This window comes from Cygnus atratus, chromosome 14, assembly GCF_013377495.2.
Source record: "Cygnus atratus isolate AKBS03 ecotype Queensland, Australia chromosome 14, CAtr_DNAZoo_HiC_assembly, whole genome shotgun sequence".
Taxonomy (NCBI): Eukaryota; Metazoa; Chordata; class Aves; order Anseriformes; family Anatidae; genus Cygnus; species Cygnus atratus.
Window position 1 is genome coordinate 19,663,496 of NC_066375.1, and position 15,538 is coordinate 19,679,033.

The 15,538-nt window shown below is 39.2% G+C and overlaps 1 protein-coding gene across 1 annotated transcript; it reads left to right on the forward strand.

Annotated features, from left to right (window-relative positions):
* Positions 1-1,017: 1,017 nt before the first annotated feature.
* Positions 1,018-11,669, forward strand: IL12B (interleukin 12B). Its single transcript, XM_035563965.1, has 7 exons — positions 1,018-1,149; positions 3,782-3,863; positions 6,160-6,441; positions 7,948-8,065; positions 9,110-9,303; positions 10,122-10,267; positions 11,544-11,669. Exons 2-7 carry the CDS (start codon positions 3,782-3,784, stop codon positions 11,667-11,669), a joined length of 948 nt encoding a protein of 315 aa, XP_035419858.1. The 5' UTR covers positions 1,018-1,149.
* Positions 11,670-15,538: the final 3,869 nt, after the last annotated feature.

A 15,538-nucleotide genomic window follows, 5' to 3' on the forward strand; every position in this document is an offset into this window, starting at 1 on the left:
AGTACCCTCCTCCAAATAAGAGCCTGCCACCCCCTCTGCTATTGTGCTTCCCAAATGCGTGACAATGAATAGGAACTTCATGCCCTGGGAACTGCTGGGTTTGTAAATTTGTCTCACTGCTAATTTGCGTTGGGATGTGGGAATACTGCTGTCCCTAGAAAGTACACAGGCTAGAGCTCTGTCTCCTTACGAATTCTTAAAGCATGTCAAGTTGAATTTCAAAGCATTTTTGTGCTTTCATAAGGAATGTATTTCTTCTTGCTTATAACTTGTTAGTCTTATTATTCAGGTTTGGAATAGGGCTAGAAGAACAACTCAGTTTTGTTCTGCCTGAAAAAGAAAGTGAATCATTTTCTGTAACAACAACAACAAAAAATAATAATAATAAAATAAACTTTTTTCCTCATTTTCAAAGTATATGCTATATATGGGGCTTTTCTTATGGTTTAGTACAGGTCAAAAAAGAACATCAATTTGTAAAGAAAAAACAATAGGTTTTAGTTAAAAGCTGCCAACATAAAATAATGTGGCAATTTCAGGTTTTTATCTCCCAGACAGAACTATTTGTTTATATTTTGGTTGACCTAAGTCTCAATTTTTAGAATAAATGCAATTCTAAAACAGCAATTAAAAAAAGATTTTCCCTTAACTCTACTTCTGACTGATGTGGTAGCTGGGATTTTAATTCATGTAATTATCTCTTTAGTGCTTACCAGGTAGTAATAGATTTAGTTTATTTAACTTTCTCTTTCTGTCTTCATAATATATTTCCCATCAGACAGTTTTGGAAGTTTACTTAGTCTGTATTTACTCTTCCCCAGATGATGAGATGAGAGAGACAGAAAATCGAGCAGGAAAGGAAATGCCTCTGGCATCCCATAAAGGTCATTGTAACAATCTCATAATCTCATTTCCTCTTTAAAGTTTACCTGGGAGTCCCAAACTTTTTTTTTTTTTTGCATTAGCTCTGCCACTATGTAAAAAAGGAACTCAAGTCCCGTGTTGCAATTCTGTGGTATTGCGGTGAAACGGAGCATCCCTTTCCTTTCAGAGTTTACAAGTATTTATAAGGGAGCCAGCACTTTGCTTCCTTCAGATCACAAAACCAACCTGCCTGACAACTTCAACTAACAGGCGTCGCGGGAAAAGGTAAGAATTCCTTTCTTCTTTAACACTGGGGCAACATAAGCCTGGCACTAGCAGACTTCAGATGAAACTAAAGAAAACTTAAAAAAAATTTGTAAGTGTATTTGAATACTTGTCATGACATTTTTCTCAGAACAATACTTAAATGTGCCTGAAGTTAAATGTATGTTGTATATATGTACACAGCTAGTAGAATTATTATCTAAGAGAATAGCTAATGTTATAAATTAATGATCATTTCTATGTTACCAATATTCATTAACGGAGTGTGTTTATAGATAGATATATATTTATGATTAGGCTGTTCTCTGTTTTAAAAAAATGCAACACCATTGGCTTGGCCCTGCCTTGAGCTGGGGCTGGTTCAGGGGACATAAATTACTTTCTGCCATAAATTACTCTGCAATTCTCAGTGAGGGAATCTGTGTTGATTTATAGCACCTCATGCTCTGGATCACAGGGAGCACATGACGTTGGTACGCTGTCCTCAGCTATGAAGTCCTCAGGCAACTGTACTGATTACTGATGTTCAGAAACAGAGTTTATTTCTGATTAATTTTTCAACAAAATTGTGAGTTGGGGGGGAAGATAGTTTTAGACGGAAGTTAACTTTTTTCATCAGAAACGTGAATTGTGAAGCTTCTTCTTAAAATCAGACAGAATTTTTTTATTTATTAGTTGGTATTAAAAAGAAAGCCTTTTTTATCCCCTTCCCCTCCCTCCAAGTTTTTAATTGATATTTCAGTTATCAGTTTTATGAAGCATAGTGATGAATGCCATGTGGCAGTGAAAGAAATCATCATCTTTCAGAAAGATGCAAAAGGTATTTTTCTTTCAAAAATTACAGATAAACCTGCTTACAGTAGAAAATCAGGAGCCAAGAATGTTTACCTTCTAATGAAGCAATATACTGCTGACAGGCTGCCTGACAGTAGCTGGTTTTTGACCAAGGCTTCTGCCTCTCTCTGAGTTCAGATGCAATGTGAGCTGGTTCCTCTCTTGGATACTCTCTCAGGACACTATCCTCATAGCTTCTGGTCCCATTAATAGCTGTGCTGTGTGGCATACAAAATCAGATGGCATTGCTTTCTTTGATATTGGCCCAGAAACAGCTGACTTCCGATCAAGTTAATCTTGCTAAGACTGCTAATAATAGCAGGAGCTGTCAGTGAGTAACAGATTTGGTGCACATACAAATACACACAAACTCCATAAACACAGATGAAAATGTTTCATGGAACATGAGAAGAAATCATGAGGATTACTCCCCTTCCATTGCAAAAGACTTGTTTGTGAAATGAAACTGCTTGGAAAAAAAAAAAAAGCACCTAATTTTGTCTTTTTTACACACAATCAGACTTCCACTGATAGTCAGAATAGACTTTGAAAGATATATTCACCTATCTCTTTTTCTAAGTCATTAGACTAAGTCTAAGTCATTCCTGTTCATTTCGTTTACTCTCCAGTTAAAGGAAAAATGCCTGAAAGTGTACCTAAATAACTGTTTAAGTTTTTCTTTTATGTTTCTGGTGGTTATTACAGTATTTGGCAAATAGTGTTTTTGTTTCATGAAGGGCTCTAGCTCATTCTGAATTCAGGACAAAGAATTTTATGTGGGATCTAGAACATGATTATTTTTATATTGAATAGGAAATACAGATTCACTATATTTATGTAACATTATATATTAACATTATATAATTATGTAACATTATTGTAACATATAATGTATATATATGTATGTATATATGTATATATATAATGTATATATTGTATATATAATTATGTAACATTAATGTAACATATAATGTTACATTATGTAACATATTTTTATATACATCTGTATAGTCTCACGTGAGATATGTATACATGTCTCAAATGAACACAATGACAGCCATATGCATATCTTGCCATTTCTGAAAATACAGCTGTGGCACTTATTTCAGAAGGAATTTTGCCTGAAATTGCTTGCAAGATAAATCAGGCTGTGCAGCCTCAGATGGATACTAGGTGTAGGACCAGTTAGTCAGTATTGAAGCCAGCTTTACACTGCATTATTGACACTGCTGTCACTTGTTCTCACAGCGATGGTAAAGACTACAGTCCAGAAAAATACTTCAGCTGCTGCTTCATCTTATTCACAATCCTTTTTTTTTTCTTTTCTTTTAATAGGACTATTGACATGCTTAAACCAAGGAATGTATTTAAAAGCTTTGTAGGATTGGAATTTATGTCCATTAATCCTTTGGTCCAATTCCTTATTCATGCAAGTCGCCTCACTGGCATCAGTAGAGCTTTTCTTGCCTGAGGAATATTTAAGTTAGGGACTTGGGAATGCTTCTGAGCTCTTGACCAGATAAAGGCCAAGACTTATGCATACAATTGCCTCTGAGTTCCTTGATTTCTTCTCTCACAAACTGGTTCATGGTATGAATAACTAGCAGATCAAAATCTTGCCTTGAAGTCCAGTGCACACCTGCTATGCAATTTTGATATAGTCTCAGAATTCTTAGAATGGAATAATGTTTCTTAGTTCACTGGAGCTGAATCTGTCTTCTTATTCAGCTCTGAGCTGAATTTCAGTACACACTCAAGAATCCTAAATGAAGTTAAGTAATTTATGTTTTCCCTGCAGATGTCTCACCTACTATTTGCCATACTTTCATTACTTTCCTTTGCTGCCCTTTTGGAAGCCCAGTGGAAACTGAGAGAGAACGGTAAGAAGTCTTCACTTACCGAGACCTACAGCTGAGTGTAGGTCACAAGTGTGTTTCATAGTTACACTTGTGTGCACAAGCATTGAGTTGTTAACTGTAGTTTCCTAGGCCAAGGTTCTTTCTATTTGATTGTGAATAGCTAGCCAACTAATCGGTATTAATGGAAGACATATTTAGAAGTCCTAAAATATTGTCTCATACAATAGCTATTCATCTGAATATTTGCATTAGAAACTGTCTTATTCCCTATTCCCTGTTCTCTTGTTTCAAAAGTTTCAGTCATGCAGTCCAGAAGCAGAAACAGTATCTTGTGACTTATGTACAGCCCACAAGCAAACAGCAAAGAATTAATTCTCAAAAAAAGGATCTCACAGAAAAAAAGAAAAAATCTTAGAACTTAGAAATAGTTTATCCAGCTTTTCTGGTGAATAAATTAAATGCAAATCCATTTGTAAATGAATAGAGGGTCAGTAATAAACAAATCTTTTAAATAATTTACTCACCAGAAAATTTCACTAAATTCGGATAATCAGACACAGACACAGACACAGATTTCTAGGTTGGAAGAGACCTCAAGATCATCGAGTCCAACCTCCGACCTAACACTAAGTCCTCCACTAAACCATATCGCTAAGCTCTACATCTAAACGTCTTTTAAAGACCTCCAGGGATGGTGACTCCACCACCTCCCTGGGCAGCCCGTTCCAATGCTTAATAACCCTTTCGGTAAAGAAGTACTTCCTAACATCCAACCTAAAACTCCCCTGTCGCAACTTTCACCCATTCCCCCTCGTCCTGTCACCAGGCACGTGGGAGAACAGACCAACCCCCACCTCTCTACAGCCTCCCTTAAGGTAACTTGCTGCTTTTAATCATCCAGCGTAGTGTTATAATTCAGGCTGTCTTCATTGTGATTATCCAAAAAGGACCCTAATCACCATGAAAAAAGCATTCTCAATCTGACTGTAAAAAAATAATTACTTTTCGCAGTATCTTTATGTTAAAAAATTATTTATCTTATGGGTTCCCTGAGCAATATCCCCTGTGCTGAAAATCGCAGAAATGTTTATCACAGTATTGAGAACATACTTTTTTATCTTTGTGTTTGAACTCTGAGATTTATCTTACCTATGCTTCAAATATCCATAAGCAGTTCACTAAGTTCCTAGAGTTGCATGCTTTCTGTCACTTAAGATTTAGCATTTGACATGTATTTCTTACTGTTTCTTCTCAGTGGTAAAGTCTTAAAGCTCTTATTTTGGTAGTGAAATGTCCTGGTGAAAAGGTCTTATTGCTCACTGGAACTCTGGTTTCCTGAGCTGAGTGCTTGCTGTGGTTGTTGACACACTGAGCAACAAATTTTTGCCTCTTCTTGCCTGTAGAAGCGTCTCTGAGAGCACGGATTATGGTTGGGGAGCCTATGACAGTAGTAGTAGTATGTCTGAGCAATAGCAATTAAATTTGAGAACTGCTGCCACACAGAAGTGCAGGTGAAAATCTTCAGCCAGCCTGACTACTACTTCACTTCCCATGTGAAACCATAGCAAAGAGACAAGATAATATTCCTTTAGTGGAATTATTCTGAATTATTTTATGTGGTGTGTTTACTAATTTAGATAGACCAGCAGGGCACTGCAGAATTACAAGATGGCATTTAGAAGACTTCATGTCCTTGTTGCAGTCCTCTTTCCTCTGCTGTAGCTCAGAGATCCCGTCTCTTAATAATTGCTCCATTTGGACCAGAGTGTTACAAGTAAAGATTGTTCCCTGTAGAAAATGGAAAACAACATTAGCTACACGCATATACAAACCACTTACCTAGAACTCCTCTCCTTCCCATTATTCACTCACAGACCTTTGACACTGAGGAGGTCCTATGGTGGAGCCAAGCACCATAGTACTGAGGGCTATTACATGCCCTTCTGTGAGCAAAAGCCAAGGGCCACGTGCAGGAAGAATATCTGGGCTCAGCATGTCCTGGCATCCTCACCTTTAAAAGAAAGGTACCTGCCTCCTTCCCGTGGTTATAAACTGCTGTAAGATTCTCTGGGAACACAGGAAAAATCATTTCTTCAATGAAAATGTCATCCCTACTGTCCAGCAGGTTCTAGATAGATTTTCTAAGTCAAACCTCTCCTTCTAGTGAAGATCTCCAGATGACAGTGGGGATCTAAAGAAAGTCAGGGATTTGTTAGCAGTTTCCTGGAGAGCAGAGCTGAAAAAGGGCCTGAGCTCAGTTACCACACTGTTAAATATGAATAGCTGCTAACATGTCTTTTTCTGCAATCTCCACAAGTGTATGTCATAGAATCTGAGTGGAATGATGAGACACCAGCTAAAAAATTGGAGCTCACCTGTAACACATCCGATGAAGCACTGCCAGTTTACTGGAAAAAGGGCACAGAACTGAAAGGAACTGGAAGGACTCTGATTGCTGAAGTGAAAGAGTTCCCGGATGCTGGCAACTACACCTGTCTGACAGCTAATACCCATGAAGTTGTCAGCTACGATTTCTTCCTCATAAGTAAAATAGACTCCAACGGGCAAATGATAAGGTCAATTCTGAAAAGTTATAAAGGTATGTTCATGGGATGATGTGGTGTATCTTGGTCAGCTTTGTGCATTGCACTTTTATGAAGAGCAGAGGGAGCTCTCTTGAGAAATGTGTGAGAAATGTGCACTTTAAAATGTGTCCTCTCCAAACACTGTGACAGTGAAAGGGAGATGATGACTTTCTGCATGTTTGTGCATGGCACTACTGATGAGCAGCATAGGAATCTGTTGTTATGGGCTTAATTTAGGACTCTCTAGACTCATAGGATGGAGTGATAACACTGGTATAAAATATATGGGATAACATCAATACTATGCCACTGCTTTTCAGGTGGGGAAACAACTGATTTGCTTTTCCTCCATCTCACAGACCCAGCACTCAGGAGAGGGTCTGCCTCTAACAAACAAATCACTGGAAAGCCAGGGCTACGTGATTTGACAGAACCAGGGGCTGATCTAGATTTTAAGTGCTGTCATTTGGGCTTCTCTATTCATGACTAATTCACTGGAACAGGCCTGTGATATTTTGCATTTTTGCAATGAAACTCACTAATTCAAAGGGGGCTTATAAAAAAGATGGAGGACAACTTTTTGCTCGGGCAGATAATGATAGGACGAGAGAATGGTTTTAAACTAAAAGAGGGGAGATTTAGACTAGAGGTTAGGAGGAAATTCCTCACACAGAGGGTGGTGAGGCACTGAAACATGTTGCCCAGAAAAGCTGTGGATGTCCCATCCCTGGAGGTGTTCAAGATCAGGTTGGACAAGGCCCTGGGCAACCTGATCTAGTGGATGGCATCCCTGCCCATGGCAGGGGGAGTTGGAACTGGGTGATCTTTAAGGCCCCTTCCAACCCAAGCCATTCTATGATTCTGTGATTCTATGATTTATCTCTCAGCATGCAGTCCCTCACTGTAGGGCCAGAAACTTACCAATTTCCAAGTTTTTTTTCCCTGGCTCCATGACCCACATATCAGATTCTGTAGACTGACCTGCCAGTCAACTATATCCAGGGTATAACACAGAGCTGCTGAGAGTCTGCAGTGGTGGGCAGCAGAGAGAACACACACCTGTACTGAGGCCTCATCCACTTCCACACTGGAGGCATTTCCACCGAGTGCCCCAGTGTGCAAAGTCATGAGGTTATCCCGTGTGTGAAGTCATGAGATTATCCACTGCCTGCACTCTCATGCGCTGGGTAACGAATACAGAGGTTTTCCAACTGAATAGCTGCACTGTTTCTCTGTGAAAGGAACAATATATTTGTCTATATAAATCACTTACTGACAGCTCTCTGCAACAGCTTGTGTGTTCTAGCTCCCATCAACAGCCACGTAGATATGGTTAATGAGGTGCTATGTAAACCAGCCTTCGGCCTCTAACTGCGGATGTATGGCTTTTTAGCTGGAGGTGCCCTAATGGGCAGCATGAAATTGTGTCTGCCTGCATACCCACCACCTGCCAAAGGAGACAGGAATCTGTTGAACTGTTTTCTGTCTTTTTTGACTGTTATCTTTCTTTGTCCATCTAGAGCCAAACAGGACGTTTTTAAAATGTGAGGCAAAGAACTACTCTGGAATTTTCATGTGTTCATGGATGACAGAAAATGAGAGTCCAAATGTGAAGTTCACAATCAGAAGTCTTAAAGGGTAAAAGCTTGTACTTTCCTTAGCCACCTCATAGCAAGGCCAGAAGAGCCCTTGATATTACTCTTTGTAGGAGATCCTGGACTGTAGGCTATTGAAGGCACATAGAAGGGGAGGAGTCCCACTTTCAGAGTCTCAACATCTGTAAAATGTTTTGAGATGTCACTGAGACTAACTTAACTGATAAGGGCATGGAAGTTGCTCAGAAATTAATAAGAATTGAAAATGGAGTAACCCCCACTGGACTGTTAGAGCTGCTGCAGTACAGCCACAGAATAACTTAAGCAATAGCAAAAGCAGTTCATGAAGGGGAGAGAGAGGAAGTTGAGCCAAAAGGAGAAACAATCATAGCACTGAGTCCCTTTGCAGCAGATCCAGTGGAATTAAGGGAGTAGGAGGCTGCACCCACTGCAAAAGCCACATGTCCACTGCCAAGTCTCTGTTGAGGAACACTGCAGAAACCTGCGAGGGAAATATGTGAGGGGAACCTTGTGGGGATTTCCTACCTCCCACTACTCTTGAGGGTTTCTCCAAAACATGGAGTGCTTGGGCAAAGGTCATTTCAGTTTGTTAAAGAGGAAACAACTGTAAAGTGTTTATTTTGCTGAATGCAAAAATAGACCAAGACTCAGGAAGTACTTTAGAGATGGCATCTTTTATTTGTTTCACAATGGAATAATTTAACCTTGACCTACTTCTTCCAGCAGGGTTTTGGAAAGGGCTGAGGAACACAGTTAGTTACTAGAGCTTGTCACAGTGCAGTGGTAATTAGAAAAGGAGATATCCTGGTTTAGGTTTAAACACAAATTTCTGCCTATAAGGTGGTGGTGCTGGGGGCTTTTGTGATTTTTTTAGGTGTAACATATAGCACTAAAAATGTAAAAATGTTCCCACTGAACTGTTTCTGCAGTAACTGAAGTGCAGACATAGAGTGATAGATGCAACAGCAACACATCATCTTAACAATTGCATAGTATCATTATGGCAACAAAATTCTCAGAAGAAACCAGCATTTCCATTTTTTTTTCTTTTCTGTCTCATATTCAGCTCTCATGGAGATGTCACCTGCAGCAGCCCTGTAGCTCACACTGATAAATCAGTGACTGAATACACAGCCCAGTGCCAGAAAGAAAACTACTGTCAATTTGCTGAAGAGCACCAGCCAATTGAGATGTTCCTGGAGGTCATTGATGAGGTGGAATATGAGAACTACACTAGCAGCTTCTTCATTAGAGATATCAGTGAGTAAACCAGAAATCACCATCAATTCTTAGCTTTATTCTTGCTGTTGGTAGTGGAACTCACAATGGTAGCTGACTGAACCAAGCATGGGAATCCCTGCCCTCTTCTACTGTAAATCTGTATCAAGCCTCCAGTTACAGGAACAGGGGAAAACAAATCATAACTGCAGTCTGGAAGAAGATGAGGAAGTGAAGAAGCAACATACCCATAGCTTGTGACCTTCAACCCTCTCTCCCCCACATCTGCCAGAAGTTTCTGTAGCCTACTCTATTAGATATGTTTAGGATAGGGCATGAGGGAGAAGTCAGAGAATAACCAATAACCCAGCAGGCTCTGCACTGAGAAATGCAGATTTAACTCTGATAATGGTTAATGCCAGGTATGCCTTACTCTTGATCCATTCTCACAGATGGACATCCAGGGCAGGCTAACAGAAACTGACAGGAAGTAAGAGGACCAACTATGACCATGATGGCACAGGGCACAGGAAAATGAAGCAGCATCCTAAAGAAACAGATGTTTTACTAAGTGCCTTAGCAATCAGCAAGGGTTAAAGATAACCATCTGTCACTAACAGAGCCCTCTACATTCCTCCAGGCAAAAAAAAAAGAACAATCTCACCCAGAAAGTCTCAGGGAGTGTTGTTAATTCTCCATAAGAAGCATACAAGGCAGTTCTTACACATCATGCCAACTCCTGTCTTAATTTAACGGAGGCTCCAAAAGCTGGTTCATATAAAACTAATCAACAGTAGTGCATTAACATGTGATATTATGCTGCTAATGTGAATTAATACATTCTATGTTTTCTCTTGCAGTAAAACCTGATCCACCCCAATGTCAGTATGCAGGCACAAATGGAACAGTGACCTGGACGTATCCCAGAACATGGAGCACACCAAAGACCTACTTCCCTTTGACTTTCAAGGTCAAAGTTGAACGTAGAAAGAAACAAGAAAAGCAGGTAGAGATAAACATTTGATACATGATTTTCCTGCTTTGACATGCAGTTTAAATAAATAAATAAATAAATAAATAAAAGGTGCTGAGCCCCATATGTGGCAAGGTTCTGTTTTGGAAGAAAATGACCTCCTTCCCAGTTCAATGAGCAGTAAGATCCAGGCAACACTCAGGGGTGGATGCAACCTGATGTAACTGGGGAGATAAAATCCTGTCCAGCATTGCATAGCCATATTAGCATGAGAAAAGTATCTACTAACTCATTAGTAGGCTGTGTGGGTCCTGATGTGGGAAAATCCCAATTTCAATAAGCCTAGGATCTGTTGCACTGAGTTCCTTGTATGTTGTTAGTACCTGAGCAGCTCAGACTGACTTTTTAGTTGCATTACAAGCAAGGAATCAATGACTCATTTGGAAGCATTTCTGTGGAGACTGATGAAAACTACAGTCTTTGGCTCTCACGTTCCAGTTGTTAGTTAATTTTTAACTAAATATTACTAATCCATATTAGCTTGAAATAACAAAATGGGTTTGCTTCTGTTGCTAATGCTTGTGGTTACGCTAAAGGACACAGAACAGCAGTATGGTGATTTGTCTAGGTTGGCAAAGACATCAACAGCAAAACTGGAAAGAAGTGCTTAGACCAGCTGACCATAGTGCACGTCCTTAACTGCAGGGCTGCTCCGCCTTGGTTGAGCAATCCGAAAAGTGAACAAATGTAATCATTACAGTCTGACAACTGATTAAACCAAGGACACTAAAGGATGTCGTTTTATATATGAAAAAAATAAGCAAGCTTTTACCAGCAGATGGAGCCATTTACCTAGTGCTGATTCCTTGATTTTAGCAGGGATGCATTGTGCAATCCCTTAGGTAGAGAAACTGGCCAGTCCACAGAGCGCTACTTGTATCTGCCACGAGTCTTCAGTGGAAGTCTCAACAATACTGAAAATCAGCAACTTCTGGCTATTATGGTTCCCTCTGTGGGCAAGAAGAAAAAAAGAGAAAAACTGTGATAGACAAAAAACCCCTTTGTCTTAGTGACGGTTTCACTTTGGGGTTTGGATCACTTTACATCATTAGCTTCAATAGAAAGTGGCAGGTTTAGTTTGTTTCTGCTGAGACTAAAGTTCTTACAGCTCTCATGACTTCGACATCTATGAGATGGTGCCTTTGAAACAACAGAGCACCAGTAGTTTTTTGAGTTACACGTGCTTATTGCGGTCTGTCTGGCACTTTACTGTATGACCCTTACTGATGGAGCTGTGCTCTGTTCATAGGATTATGACACTGATGAGCAGTCTATTCAGATTCCAGTGATTGGGCCAAAAGACAAGATCTCTGTGAAGGCCAGGGATCGCTATTACAACTCATCCTGGAGTGAGTGGTCTTCACTTTGCAGGTAAGCCCTACAGAGCCTCTACTGGAGGAGCAGGGGGCCATAGCTGGACAGGTGCTCTCAATAGTGAAGGTGAATTCCTAATCCCTGGCAGACAGGGGAACTTCTGAGACCTGCATTATCTGGTTCTGAGTTTTTTAGAGAAATTGAGGGGTGGTGTTTCACTAGATAGCTCAGACCAGCAAAGCTTTATTGAGAAACGGGCTAAAAATCTAGGTCTGGGGAAAATGAAGATAATTCCTTTGTAAATTTCCTTTCTCTTATTTTACAGATAACCAGTAAGAGATCCTAGGAGCACAATGCTCCTAAAGAAAGCAAAGGATGAATTAGGACAAGTAAATAAGCATAACTAGAAGAAAAATCTGCATTTGAGATTATTAAGAAGCCACGACATATCTTTTTTCATAATAGATGAATATCACCTCTAGCATACATCATGTTATATTAACATGTGTAGTATTTTGATGCATTGCTGTCAGCTATTATTGTAGGTTCTGCATATTATTGTATTGCATTTATTTATTTATCTATTTATTATTTTCTTGATATGAATAGCATTGTCAGATGATGGCAGCTGCTAGTAAAAGTGCTTCACCTTTTAATTGATATGGAAAGTAACTTACAGAATGAACTGTTTATTGTTTTTTAATTGTCTATTTATTTAATTAATTATTTATGTATTTAATTATTTAAGTATTTAATTATTTATTATTATTTATTTTGTTGAAATACATCAGCATAGAAAGTCTTGGCTGCATGAGGCAGCTATGTATCATGTATCTGGGCTATCTTCATCTTCCAATCTGACAGTTAATATTTTAGAAGAAGGAACTGCAAGTTCAGAGTCCTGGAAATGTTACCTGCTGTATTTTGTCAGCTGTTTGTGCTTACATCATGTTGATGATCAAGCTGGTCAACACTGAAAATGGTTGTTGCATGAGAGATCAACCATTCCTGAAGCCCTACACTTGCAGCTGAGCCCAAGCTGCAGTAGGAGTGATGGGAGTGCCAGTAGTTGGCAGGGAGGCAGCTTCAAGGTGGCTGCATTCATTCATTCCAAAGCTGTTGTTAGGAGTCCTGCTGCCACCTTCCATGACCATGAAAGTAAATGGCAGCCAGTAGCTGAATATAACACCTCCTAAATAAAACTATTTTTCTTTCATGCTTGTGATCATTAGAGGGCTTTTATTCGGTGGCCCATGTCTAGCCAGTGCATCTCTTACAGTGGAGTTTTCTGATAACAAAATTCACTCAGACCTGCTATGCTACAGGCACAACAAGAAGGCACAAGTAGTCATGAATTTGCAATGGAAACCAAAGGCAACTTAAATTATTTAAAAGTCTAACTGCAGCGTATCTGATATTTCAGAGAGCAATTGGTAACTGGTTTTACAGATGAATGTTAAGCATCTAAGTAAAGTTAGAATATTAGAATACAGATTTCTATAGTTAATTTTGAAATTGCTTCCCTAGTACTGCAAGATGTGCTAGGTGTCTTCACAGAACCTTAGGAAAAAAAATCAAGTCCTAGTTCTGAACTGCTTACAGTGTAAGTCCCCAGGTCTGGAAAAAAGCAGAAGCATGTGTTGAAGCGTGTACATTTCTGTCAAACAACCTAAACTGTGACGTTCAGGAGGGCAAAGTACTTTCAAATATCTTGGAGGATTTAGGCCTCAATCCCTGATACAGAATCACTGAAATTAAGAGAAATTTCCATTGTGACCATGCTTCCTTTTTTTTCCAGTCTTAGAAATGGGTGGTGATTTAAAGTCTTTAAACATTGAAACATGGGAAGTATCTGATATTTCAGAAAACTGTTGATAATCTAGCTACAAGTGCTGCTAGTATTTATTAATATTTTGTATACTTCTTATTTCTGCTATAAATGCAAGAATTAAATTAACTTCATGACATGCTTGTTTTTCATAGAAGCTAATAAATGCATCTGCAAAAAGAAAATTTGGTTTACTTGTGATCTTTTAAGATGAATGGTTAATATGACATGTGACTTTACCAGAATATTTACACTGCTTCTGAGGCAACGTCTGCAGGGAGACGTAATATCTTTTCTTATATGAACTGACCAATGCTACCAAATTCATGGCCTGTAAAACTGTACAGGACAACACTGGAAAGTGACATGTGGTGCAGAACCCTCTTCTGCAAGCTGAGAAATGATTGCTTCTTTTGCAGTCTAAGGGTACATTGACATTCATTGGCCTTTGTGGTCAGGAGGTTTGCAACTGAAACCAGGCTGACATATCTTGAGGTCTTTGAGGTTTCTCTCTGATACTGTTGGTACAGTGTTCAGAATTAGTGGGACCTTTCAGTTCTTCAGATATCTTGGGTGAAACCCTGGCACCATTGAAACCAATCATTGAAACCCTGTATTAACTTTGAGTCACACTAGTTTTCACACAGAAATACTCAGGTTAATGTACAAGTATCCCGACAAAGCCAATACTGATCTATTGTCTTAGGGGAATATGCCTTTCTGTGCCAACAAGATGGTGCAGAAATACGCCTGTCTGTGGGGAATATGCCTTTCTGTGCCAACAACAAAGCACGGTTTGAAACTCCCATTTCTTCTGCAGAAAGCAAGTTAATTGTAAGATGGCTGCACTCTGAGACGTAAAGTTGGCTACAATCTTTGGTTATCTATTTCCTGGGACCTGATACAGCACCTCTGAACGTCTGCTCTAGAAATTGTCACAGTCTCCCATCTCTGAGCAGCTCACATTTGTAGAAAAAGGTGTTACTATCACACCACATATTCACTAGGGTGTCTCCATATACATATATTTCCTAATGTATTCTATCTGCTCAAGAAAATAATAGTTGATGTGTCAGTTAATCCTCATGCTTCTCTTTTTAAATTCCTCTCCTTGTTGAGCTGCAAATAATCTGGAAACCTTATAAATTTAACAACGACACTCAGTTGGCCTGCAAAAGGCACAAAGTTGCCCTCAAAGCCTTCAGACTGCAAAACCAAAGTTGCAGAACTAAAATCATGATGGAATTAAGTGTATTCCTGTGGATCCTATTGTATGACACTCGTTAATTATAGGATCACAAAATATGTCTTTTACTAGACCCCTGTCTTACTCACCATTCTCTGGAAATGGGCAGTACCTCCAGCTTTCTATTTGTACTCATCATTCAGCATGGGACTTTAGATTTTACCTACCACACCCCCATAAATCTGCACTGAACACAGACTGACTAATTCCCTTCAGGGCTTTTTGTGGGTGCTCCTCATCTTAAAGAATGCTTTACAAATAGTTGATGTACTTAATGAGGCACTAATAGGTTGCAGTAGGAGCTTGCTATCCTCTATGTGCTCCCACCATTAGAGGTGGGTAAGCAGGCACTTCCTAACATCAAAAGGGAAAAAAGGCTTACATTTAATTACGGGTTTTGTGAGAGAACGCATACTAAGATTTCAGTTCCAAATGCTTCACATCCACCCATCCTTCCATATTGGCTTTCAGTTTTTCCCTCTTCATAAGTTGTAGCTTCTCTCTTATAAAAATCATAGTATTTTTAATGAAGGCAAAATCAACGTATGTCCTCTACCTTTGCTCTGAGACATTCAGCAATGTTAGAAGAAACTTCCTCGAATATTTCAGTTTGACTGACTTCTGTGTGACAGAATTTCAAAGTGCAAACCACCTGGAAATTACATCTTGAAATATAAAACAGAAGGCAATTTAAAATAAGACCTATTCAATACACACTTTCCAGTTCATTCAATGCTTCACGTTAAGCTGTTAGTGTCTATTTTGCATATCTCTGTGAAGGAAGAATCAAGTCATTGAGCAATGGTGTGACACCAAGACAAAAGGATTCACAAGGTAGCTGCACAACAGTGGATAT